Source organism: Plasmodium coatneyi, chromosome 12, assembly GCF_001680005.1.
Source record: "Plasmodium coatneyi strain Hackeri chromosome 12, complete sequence".
Taxonomy (NCBI): Eukaryota; Apicomplexa; class Aconoidasida; order Haemosporida; family Plasmodiidae; genus Plasmodium; species Plasmodium coatneyi.
This window is the reverse complement of record NC_033567.1, coordinates 4,345,776-4,357,797: the sequence shown is the minus strand read 5'-3', so window position 1 is coordinate 4,357,797 and position 12,022 is coordinate 4,345,776. Positions and strand designations below refer to the sequence as shown.

The 12,022-nt window shown below is 43.2% G+C and overlaps 3 protein-coding genes across 3 annotated transcripts; 1 reads left to right on the top strand and 2 right to left on the bottom strand.

The window, feature by feature from the left end:
- Positions 1–47: 47 nt before the first annotated feature.
- On the bottom strand, positions 48–4,205 carry PCOAH_00046390 (Multidrug resistance protein 2; the record flags this gene model as incomplete). The annotated part of the gene is made up of 1 exon (XM_020061423.1): positions 48–4,205. One exon carries the CDS (start codon positions 4,203–4,205, stop codon positions 48–50), a length of 4,158 nt encoding a protein of 1,385 aa, XP_019916162.1.
- Positions 4,206–6,187: 1,982 nt separating this feature from the next.
- Positions 6,188–10,043, bottom strand: PCOAH_00046380 (Uncharacterized protein; the record flags this gene model as incomplete). Its single annotated transcript, XM_020061422.1, has 2 exons — positions 6,188–9,789; positions 9,941–10,043. 2 exons carry the CDS (start codon positions 10,041–10,043, stop codon positions 6,188–6,190), a joined length of 3,705 nt encoding a protein of 1,234 aa, XP_019916880.1.
- Positions 10,044–11,065: 1,022 nt separating this feature from the next.
- Positions 11,066–11,683, top strand: PCOAH_00046370 (Uncharacterized protein; the record flags this gene model as incomplete). The annotated part of the gene is made up of 1 exon (XM_020061421.1): positions 11,066–11,683. The coding sequence occupies one exon, from the start codon at positions 11,066–11,068 to the stop codon at positions 11,681–11,683; it is 618 nt and encodes a 205-aa protein (XP_019916572.1).
- Between the last annotated feature and the right edge of the window lie 339 nt (positions 11,684–12,022).

The window sequence follows — 12,022 nt, the reverse complement described above, 5'->3', positions numbered from 1 at the left end:
GGTTCGTGTTGCTTCCCTCCACTGTACCTATCACGGGGTTCACTTCACTAATCACCGTTGTCATCCCCGTTGTCAACCCCATTGTCGTAACTATAGTCATAGTCCACCGGGGCGGCATTGTGATCGTAACTGACGGAGGGATCGTTAGCAGTAGTCGGTTCATTCGCAGTTGTCGGGGCGTTCACGTCTATGTTCCCCTGTTCGTGCATGTTGATCGGATCGTTTACGTCCACCTGGTAGTCGACCTGGAAGCCACTGTTGTAGTCTTGGTTGTCCAGATCGTTCGTGCTGATGTTGTTATCATTGCTGGCACTGCCACTGAAGGTGTTCGCGTCGTGGTTAATATTGTTGTCTTCTCCACGTATGTCAAGGTCGTTGTTCGTGCTGCTACTATTGTAGCTGTTAGGATTGGTGTCGTTATCTACAGGACTGTTGCCACTGGCCAACCTGCTATACGCACTGCTGGCGGGCGTACTATTATGATCACCCATCTCATTGGTAATGTGTTCGCTGTTTACTGGTTCCATGGGCATCTGCTCTCCACCACCTATGATGCTGTTTTCTCTGCTGCCCGTGTCAACGTTGACATGCTCACTGCTGACTCCTCCGACGCTAACCTGCTCTGCGCTCGCCTCGCTAACGCTGATGTTGGCCATATCGATATGCCCGTTGCTGCTTCGCACACTGCCCAATTCGTCCCTTATCTGTTCGGTGTCGTTCACCTTGATGCTGGGTACGGCGTCACTTTGCCTTCCACGGTCACTTCGCCTTCCGCTGTGTACACTTGCTCGATCACTTTGCCTTCCACTCCGCACACTTCCACCCCGAACGCTCCCACCCCGTGCACTTCCACTCTTCATGCTATCTTCGCCACAGCTGCTATGCACAGTATCGTTGCTGGCGTAACTACCCCTGAAAATGCTGCCAATGTTCTCCTTCTTCGTTTCGTATATACTGCTATAGTTCTCGTTCGCACCTGTGTGGACGCTGTTAACGTTTTGATTGATGGGGCTGAAGATGCTTCTGTCACTGGTGAAGTCACTTACATTGGCGATGCCACTCATGTTGTTCATACTGGAGACTCTGTTCACATCACTGGCTCCTGCACTGGCCACACTTCTAGCCGTGCTGCTGCAGTTGCTGCTGGCTTTACTACCTTTCGTTTTGCTGACACGGCTGGACCTGACGGCGCTCCTCGCAGCATCCTTCAAGATGCTCTCTATGTTCAGATGTCCACTCCCCTTCTTGCGGTTACCGTACTTGTCCTCCTGTTCGTTACTACCAGAGAAGGCGCTTCTTGCACTGCTAGCTCTGCCAGGATGATGGGCGCCTTTTTTAAACCCATTGGGGCCGAGCCCAGATTTGTCTTCCCCCCCTTGTTTGGTCAACGGAGGATCGCTCCTATTCCCGTCATTTGAAAAATTATCATCCGTAAAAAGATCATTCGATCTGGATTGCATATTCCACATCTCCGTGTACTCTCCATTCAATTTAAGCAAATGCTGGTGGGTTCCTCTCTCCACAATCCTGCCTTTATTTAACAGCACAATTAACTCTGCTGACGAAATGGTACTAAGTCTATGTGCAATTATAATTAGGGTCCTGTTTTTCCTTAAATCTTCCACTGCTTTTTGGAACAAGTATTCCGTTTTCGAGTCCAATGAGCTAGTTGCTTCGTCAAAAATAACAATTTTCGGATCTTTCAGTAGACATCTGGCTATGGCGATCCTTTGTCTCTCCCCTCCGGACAGTTTTACCCCTTTGTCTCCAACAAGAGTGTCCCACTTCTTCGGCAGAGACATAATAAAATCGTACAGCTGAGCAGATTTGACGGCTTCAATTAACTGTTCCTCCGTTGCGTCTAATTTCCCATAGAGTACATTGTAACGAATTGTTTCGTTAAAAAGGATAGTGTCTTGAGGGACAATTCCGATGATATTTCTAACTGAATTTCTGGTATACTCTGTCACATTCCTTCCTCCAATTTTTATTTCTCCTTCCGCATCGTAGAATCGGTAAAGGAGCTTCGAGATGGTAGTTTTCCCCGAGCCAGTGTGGCCAACAATAGCGCAGGTAGTGCCAGGCTGTATATATATGTTAACATCTTTGAGGGCCATATGCATTGGTTGTGATGGGTAGTGAAAATTGACATCCACAAATTGAATGCTGACCCCAAATTTCTTCTCATGTGATGTAAGGGTGAATGCTTCCAAGTCAGAGTCCTCCGCCATGTCTACCTTTTCTCTCAAAATGTCTGTCAAGTCACTTATATCGGTAAACGATTTTACTATATTTGCATAGAGCGTTCCTAGGATGCTTAACGGAGCAAACACATTGGACGTGTATACTATCACACTGATGAAGGTGCCACTGTCAGCTCCATCATTTACAATCATACGAATAACACAGAACAGTGTGAAAAATAAAGTCCCATTCAAGATGAACTGTTGTATACTATTAAGCACACCTAAACTGTTCAAAATTTTTAAATTATATCTATTATAATTAGATAGTGCACTACAGAACCTTTTAATTTCGTAATTTTCATTACTGAAATATTTCACATTTTCGTAGTTACTTAAAGAATCATGAGCAATGTCATGATAGACGTTGTCCATTTTGTTGGCCTTGTTTCTTATCTTCTTTCTCCACTGTGTTATTTTTATCGTAGCGTATATGTAGAGAGTAAGACCCAAATAGAGGACGCTTCCTAGAAGGCTATTCTTATATTTAATTACAAAAATAATACAGGTAACAATTCCTTCTATGGTGGCTGGAATGATATACATTAATAATGAGTTCATCAAGCTGTTCGCACTTTCTGTGCCTCGATCTACAATCCGCATAATCCCACCTGCGTTCTTTGTAGAAAACCACTCATAGGATAAGTTGTGGAATTTCTGGAAAATCGACTCCTGTAATTCAATAAAAGCTGACTGCTGTACTTGTGAATATAAAATCCCACAAATCTCTTTTAAAAATTTTGAAATGAAAAAAAAACTTACGTACATGGAGAGGTAGAACACGGAGTTCTTCATGTCCTTATTTAACACTTCGTTGGAGGCGAGTCCTAGGTATATTGGGCAAACTACACTGAACACCTTCGATAGGATAATGAGCAAAAATATGGCAACAACGTATGTGCGTAGAATTAGGCTGTTTCCCTTCTGGTCTACTCGTCTGCTGGGCCACATATAGGGTAGTAGTATATTGCTGAATTCTTTGTAAGTCAGCTTGTCCTCCAGGAAGCTTATGTTCGAATTGGCGCTAGACGTGGGCGATGACGTGGAGGAAGACGAGGTTCCATTGTTCGCATCACTACCTCCACCGTTAGTACTACCGCTTCCTCCTTCTAACTTTTTATACGGGGGGTAGTTCTTCTTCTTGAGGAGGGCCTCCTTTACGTTCTTTTCGACGAATGTGTTGCTCATCTGCGCAACTTTCTTCTTGCACCAGCTTTTCTGCTTCTTCGTACTTTTGAATACATCGTCCGAGTCGCTCAGTTTACTGTAGGGCTGGTTCCAATAGGGCGTACTCTTACAATTCGTTGGAGTTGAATCATTATTTATCGAACTGACGTCCGTCTCCTGCAAATTGCTTCCTGTCTTTCCACCGAAAACTTGGTACTTCTTACATTTCAACTCATTCACAAGTATCTTTTCCAACTCATCCTTCGCAAGGATGTTTCTCTTCTTCACGGTGCACAGCTGAATATGCACAAAATAGAAATAAATGGAAGAACACAAGCTGTACAGCATAATAACCCCCCTCGCGATGCCCACATAAATGGACTTGTACTGATCTGCGGGGTCTCCTCCATTGATCAGGCTATAATCCAAATTGATTATCTTCAGGGTGTTTACGATGACCAATATTCCTGTAAAATGCCTCGAGAAGATATCCACCTTTTCCAGGGTCTTCGAAGTACTTATTTTTCCATAAAACAAAACCAACCCTATGGTATAAAATATTCTGAACACGTTCAGGAAAAACAAATCCACCAATGATTTGGAAAAGCTGTAAAATATATCCTTTTCATTTTTGTAACTTTGCTTTGCATCAAATTGGTAGCACCCCAGGAAGAGCAAAACGAGGATTACAATGTCGACTACATGATATATGCTGATTTTTTTTTGCACCTTTCTTCTCTTAATTTCGTTCTGTATCCCCAGGTACCGAAGGTACTCATAATTCGAAACGTCCATCTTGGTTCCCCCGCTCGTTCACACGGGGCGATTACACACACCAGGGCGGTTACTATAACAGAAGCGGGTGCTCACATGGAGAGCTTCGTCGTGCCGAGTTGTTACTGCCTCTGTGCTGCTACGATGCGGCACTGTGTGCAGGTGTTGCTCAAGAATCCACGGCACTCCCGTCTCAAGTGATGACCATTAGAGAGAGAGGGGCATGGCGTTCTTCTATGAATTATGAAAGGCAAACGGCGAGTATAGAAGCGAACGTGCTGTGACGGAAGAATGACCAGTGGTTGGCGTATGGAACCGACAAACCGTGGTCCATGTACCAAGCGTCACACCAAATAAATGTAGATTTAGGTGGCAACAAAACTGTACACGGGAAATGTCCGCAAAGGAGATAACCAACTGGAGAGTGAGCAAACGGGAGAAAGAATCACGTGGGGCGTCGAGGACGGAATTTTATTAAAAAAAAATTTTCACTCATAAAGTAAAGCACATCCCCCTGAGGTTATCACATAATGCATATTTTCAATCTCGCGAAAAATTGGAAAAGTGAAAACGTCCTCCTAGGATTTAAAAATGTGGAAAAAAAGGATATTCATACAGTCAAGTACACTATTGAGCGTAATGACGTACGAATAGTAAAGTACGTATAATGTATGTTCCTTTTTTTTTTTAACATATGTGACACAGTTTTTTCACTTTGTGACACAATTTTTCCATTTTGATAACACAAATGTATATTCATCATTTCGTAAAAAATGAAATGTATATAATGGACTTGTAAAAAAAAAAAAAAAAAAAAAAAAAAAAAAAATTTCTCAATTTTTGCCTTTTTTTTTTTTTTTTTTTTTTTTTTTTTGCATTAGTTAAAAACACGTGTTTTTTTTTTTTTTCTTTATACTATTTTCGTCCCTTCGATAAATGTGGAAGAAGCGAAAAAAGGCGTGGCCAAATGGCGGCAGGGTACACGCGGTGCATATGGGCGGACATATAAACTTTTTAGTGTCATGTGCCACTACCGTTGGACGTATTTATGTATGTATTGCATTCAGATTGTCGTTTTCGATGAGGCGACTAATTTCGGGGATGTCGGTCTTCGATTGGGCAGGTCATTCTGTGAGGTTAATGTTGCGGGGTTTGCGTTGCCAAGTTTTCCCTGTCAAGTACACTTTGCCCACTTGCTCATGCTTACTTTTTCTTTTTTTTCCAACCTACACTCTCCTGACCGCTTTTTTTTTCTTTCATTTCCTACACTTGGACATGCATTGTAGGGTATACCTCTTCACGCTACAAACACCGTCAGGCGAATATTCTGCCATTATACATGTACGCAAAATTATTCCCATCTTGCATGTGACATCCATGGGGGGCGGAATGCACTGCTTATGTGGGGTGTGTCCTTCGATTTTTATCAAACAGCGCGTCGTGATGAACACACCGGTTAAGCCAACGGGAATATGCTTCCGCTGCTCTGTGCATGTGTATAATCGTACGTTCCCTTACATGACAACCCCCAATATAGTTGCACGTCCCAACATCATCGGGGCGCAAGTAGGCAGGTGCGTTCAGCCGTTCCAATGTGGCAGATTCTGTGGCAACATTGTGGCTTTTGCCAGGTTGCCCAAAAACAGGGAAAAGAAAATGTGCGCCCTTAACGGTTAAAGAGTTGGCGCGCTAATTTGCTCCACCGGGGTGGAAATTCTCAAAGTGGCAGCTTGATCGCGCAAACGTGTGTGGCCAAATTATAAACCCCACGGGCTATTAAACAAAAATAAAATTTTTCGGGCAGCCAATCTGGCTACATGCAACAAATTCAAATAAGTTCAAATTAGAGGGCAAAAAAAGGAGGAAAAAAAAAAAAAAAAAAAAAAATGATATCATATGTACGGGGGGAGTCAACACTTTCCCACACACTGCGTGGGTGCCCTCGTATTCTGTGTGCACTTCCGCGTCGGCGCTTCACCGATTGCCATTAACAACTTAACCAGCTACAACGCCCCATCAGCACCCACCTCCTCGTCCTCCAACGCATGCAGCAGAAAGTTGAGGGTGCTTTGGTTGAAGGCACACTGATCGAGGGACCTCCTCAGGTGGGGAATGATGAGTTGATGCAGCTCGTACAGAAGGAACCTAAATTTCACGTCAAACAGAAACTGGTTCCGATAAATATTCACGATGGACAGGACGATGTTGATGGAATATTCTACGTGGAAACTGAAGTCTCCACAAATTTTAAATTTCCCATAATCATTTTGAATGCGCTGGAAAAAATAAAATGCCATCAAATAGGTCTTGATATAATTTAGTAACTTATATGCATAGGAAAAAGGCAAAGAAATTAGCACTTCATGTAAAATGTTTTTTTTAATATGGCACATAACTTCAATGATGAACTCAAATGGATTTTTATTTAGCAGTTCTGGTCTTGGCTTCACTTTATTTGGAGGCTGAACGAAATCAGGAAGTTCATTTTTCCTCTTCGCTTCTTCATACTCCGTTAAATTTTTAAAATAAATATCCATTAGGGTTAATTCTTCGTCAATTATATCCAAATATTCGATCAACTTCTCAGATGATTTTATCGTGTCGATCGTTTTTATAGTGGCCTTAGTTAGAAGTGCATTTTTTTCTACAGAGGATGGATAGGATAAATCATTTCTGACGGCTTCCTTTTCTATTTGTAGATTCAATTCTTTATCTCTTTCCTCTTCCAAGAAAATCATATCATCTTCTTTTTTCATCCAGCACCTGATACTTCGATGCGTTCCTGACGTTAGGAAATAATTGTCCTCTCTATTTATAGCTAGCGAAGTGAGGACTCCAAAATTCCCATCCATCGTACAGATGCATTGGAATTTTATTGCGTCCCACATTTTTATGAACCCATCTCTAGATACACTTATCAGATTATTGCTGTTGTTAAAGAAATGCACCTTTGTTAGAACATCACAGTTCGTATGCATCCTCTTTGTGATACTGCCATATTCTATGTTCCACAGGAAGAGAAACTTATCTGCCGAGCTGGATGCCAGCACCGTGTTGTCTTTCGATATGTCCATACATGTGATGGGAAGACTATGCCCATACAATGTTAGGTGCAGCTTTAGGGTATCACTGTAGAGCACCTCTATCAAGTTGTTCAGGTAACCCACGCAGATGTACTTCCCATTTGGCGAGTAAATTGCACAACTCACTTTATCGGTTAGGTTGTAACAGTCCACTTCGTTGAAGGTCAGGTGGGTCCTTTTCTCGGTTGTTTCTCCTTCTGAGTGTAGTTCTGCAGATTGGGCTTCCCCCGAGGTGCTTATTCGCCGTCGCTTTTTCGCGCTACTGGCTGCATTGCCTATTGGGACGCCCTCCTCCTGTTCTATTTCGTCGCTCTCCCCACCGCTGGATTCACCGTCCGATTCATCACCCCCCTCCCTCCAGCACAACTCAAACACCTTCAAGTAGCTCTCCTCCCCGACGGACAAAAACCGCTTCTGTTTCACATTCTTGCACATGCTGATGATCCCATTCGCGTGCGCCTTGTGAGAGTGCCTCACCTCAATGTTCCTCAACTCGTACAAGTAGATGTACCCGGTGTCATCGCTAATCAGCATATACTCATCGTCCTCGCAGAACAGCGCGTTCGTGCACCCCTCCAAATTTATGGTGACAATATTCTGGAAGGTCCGCATGCTCCACACCTTCACGTACTTCCTACAGATGGACACCAGCAGCTCGTTCTTCTCTGAAAGACTCAAAAACTGCACCGTGCTGTTGTGCCCCTTGTTTATTTCGCACGTCTCCTTGAAGCATTTGGAATAGTCATAAATTTTTTTCTCCACAATTTTGGCAGGCGCGCCGAGGTCGCCGCGTGTTTCACCCTTGGGGGCGTCATCCTCCTCGTCCACGTCGTCATCATCATTTTCTTCATCACTCTCCTTTTCTTCCATCTCATCATCGTCATTACTGTCATCCTCATCGGTGTCCTCACGGTCGGCATCGCTTGCCTCCTTATCCGCGTCGTCCTCGTCCACCACGTCTTCTTCACCGTCTGCTTCGCCATCGTCGCGTTTTTCCTCGTCACCCCCCCTGACGATGAACTCATCCCTTTTAGTCAAAACGTCGAAGAGGTTCACCTGGAATACGCTCAAACGATTCGTGACGTACGCAGCAAGGAGGTAGATATAGGAGTCCCTCTTCCTCCTGCGGTACACGTCCAGGTATTGTAGCCTAAACTTGCAGTTGTAATGAAACAAAAACTTTACCTCATCATTGGCTGTATGGAAGTGATACTTACCATGGGCAGCAATTTCTTCCTCTAGACTTTTCACTTCCTCCATCAAGTTAGTATAATCTATGTTTTGTGTTCCTTTAAACTTTTCTACCCTTTGGGCTTCTTTCAAAATGGCTTTTTTTTTCTTCTTCAATTTTTCCAAGATTCTTTTTTTTTTATTTTTTTCTGATTTTTTCTGATTCTTCACAGAGTTTATTTTGTACAACTCGATTTTTTTAGCGTTCGTGCAGCAGAGGAGGATTCCGTTGTTGTCCCCATCAGCGCAGTAGTTGCTTCGGTTGCACAATTTTACCGACTTGTTCAGCGATTTCTTTATAACACTTAAAATGTGTTTATCGGTCTGTTGGACGTCCGAATTGGGTTTCTTCTGATGGGGCAGACTCTTTGTTGGGTCGTCACCCCGGTTTTGTGTTTTCCCCTTTGCGTTCCCATCATTAGAGGTGTTACTATCCGAAGCAGCATCGTCGTCTGTGGCTTCGTTTTTCTCCAAATGGGTCCAAATGTTTTCATCATCATCGTTATCGTCATCATCCTCATCATCGTAGAGCAAACGTTCCTCCTGCATATCGAGACCATCATAGTGGCTCTCACTTTGAACGAGAAAAATCATTTTCATATTTTGTATTCGACTGTTGTTTGTGCGCTTAATAGAAGTTAGGAAGGTCAGGTACACCTTGGAGGAGCTACTAAATTTGTCATGCCCCCCAACGTGGACGTCAATTTTATACACTTTTATGGCAGAATTGCAAGCGACGATTAACCTTGTATTCGTTTCGTTAATCAGGATGGAAGTAATTTCTTCCTCACAGTCGACCACAGTTTGTACACACAACTGAATGTTTAAATCCCAAACTTTGATGAGGCAATCTTTCGATGCACTGATGAGCAAATTATTATTCACAAAATTATCTACATAATTATTTTTCCTTCTCAAAAACTCTATGTCGTTAACGATATTGGTGTGTCCTTCCAATTTAAATAACCCTTGATCGTTTACCACGTCCCACAGTATAATATTGGTGTCCTTCCCACATGAGCATAGATAATTACCGTCCTCATTAAACTTCAATTTATTTATGGCAGATGTATGTCCTGCGAAGGTCGAAGTGACTTTGTTCGACTCTACGTCAAACACTTTAATACATCCATTAACATATCCCACCGCGATCATATTTTTATCCTTCGGGTTTACACATATGTGCGTCACGTGGTAGGAAAAAAAATAATACGGAGCTGTGAAGGGAACTGTGAGTTTCTTCTTTATTTCCTTCTCTTGTATATTCCATAGGCCTACACATTCATCATGCCCTGCGGGATGGGAGTGGGGATAAAAAAAAAATGAACAGCCATTTGGAAGACGTCGGTTTTTTCCTACGTTGTTAGTATGGGAGGAGGGTTCACTGCACGGGCATGTGACAAATGGGATAACCAGCCCGGTTTACAGATTGCTGCCACTTACCTGACAAAATGCTGCTACTGTTCAGGAAAACGCAGTTGGAAGTCTTCGAGTTGACAATGCCGAAGCAGTCCTCGAACTCGTATCTGTCGTATGACTTCACCATTGTTCGATTGAAAAAATGAATGGGGGTGGAGTGCTTGCTTTCTTATGGCAACCAATCGGAATGGTAGGTCAAGTGGGGCCGCAAGCAAATTCGCTCTCCCACAACTGCCTATGTTTTGCCTTCTGCGTTGCTTTTACGCGGATTTTTGGACCTCCATCGAGCATACAGAACAAACGTGGCGGCAAAAGGGGCAGCAAAAAAGTGGCAGTAATGATGTCAGTAAAATCGCATCAAAACGATTCGGCCAAATGGAGATACGAAAAGCCACTTCTTCCCAAAGCGACAAAATGTACCTTTTACCATTTCGCCTGAACTGTATTGGTAAATTTTTACCGTTTGTGAAAACGTACTTTCATCTTGAGTGCCCGTACGGTTCTGTTGTGGGCAGATCTGACGTCGTTTTTGTCGGTCAACTCTTCAGTCGATGCTGCGCCGTTGTAATTTAGGAAGGCGCCATTTGCGGCGAGATAAATTTGTTCTTTCGTTTTGCCCCTCAGCAACATAATAGCTTTTTGTTTGTTCATATGGCACAATTTTATCTGCTTTTTTTTTACGTGCTTTTTATCTGTTTTTTTTTTTTTTTTTTTTTCCCTGCCAGCTGCGCATATTTTTCTTGCCCCCTTAAATCCGTGTCGGTTCCATTTCTCCTGCAATGTTCCCCAAATTTTAATCTCCCAAAAGGGACGTCCGAAATTTAGAAAAGGCAACACAAAAGAGTCCACTTTGAGAAAAAAAAAAAGAGAAAAATTTACGATTATGAAAGTATGACACATTTGCTTTAATTTTTTCGAAGGAGCAATGAAAATACCCCTGTTGAGCGTTCCTTGGCAGGATAAAGAAGCCAACATAAAAGTAAAGCAGAATTGCGCAAGTTGAATGTCCCCGAATTGGTTTCCCGTGTAACTCTCATGAGCATATGGACGAACTGACATCGCAAGGCAGCATAAATGAAACGTTGCCAGCTATCATGCGAGACACTGCACACAAGAAAAATGCTTCTTCCCACTGTTTAACACGCCGAAATGGAGCATAAGCAGGCGAAAAAAACAGATAGCAGTGGTGGTAACATCTGTAACCTCAGCAATGACAGCGATTATGAGGGAAAAGGTAAAAGGACTAAGGTTGGGGATGGTTTCTCAAAAGGGAATAAACTGCCAGGGCACCACGAAGTCACGAGTGAAAGCTTGCGGGAAGACAATTCAGACACTTCAAAAGGGAGCAGACGAGATGAACTCAGGGACGGTATAAGCAACGACTTAGTCGATCATTTGATAGAGGGGATGCCCATCGAAAATGCCGATGATGAGGATATGGGGGATGGAAATAGTTGCGGACGTGAGAACAGCTACGAACCGGAGAAAAACTTCCACCGTGAGGACAGCCACCCCGAAGGAGTAAACTGGAGCGATGATTTGAGCCTCCTGTGTAGAAGCTTCGATAGCGGAAGCGACGAGCAGTCGGATGACCCCCCGGATGACAGCATCGCAGAATTTATAATAAAAAAAAAAATTTATGAAAGGAACATTGCCATGATTGAGAAACAAATACAGACGAATAAGCTGAACAAGCTCACGCGGGCACGGGAGGCTCTTCTAGGGATGATGGTGTTAATAAAAAATAGGAAACTGAGCTTGAGGTGAGCGCCTTTTCGTGACGTGCCATTTATATTTTATGGACAGGAGAAACAAGTTGGTGCGCCTTTCCTGCGCAGAGGGGAGCAGTTCGAGCAAAACGATCGTGCAATAAATCGTGCCAAACAATATTTTGCAAAAATTGTTTACCAAAATGTGTACTACTGATATACGTGCTAATATGCAAATGTGGCATATAAATCAGGTGAGCTACCGGAATTGGATGGGGAAAAAAAAACATGCGGCTAAAATGACAAATCGAATTGGCCTAACTGTACCACGTGCAAATATATACGCACGTACGTACAACGGGATAAGTATCCCACCCACACACGTATCCAGGCACTT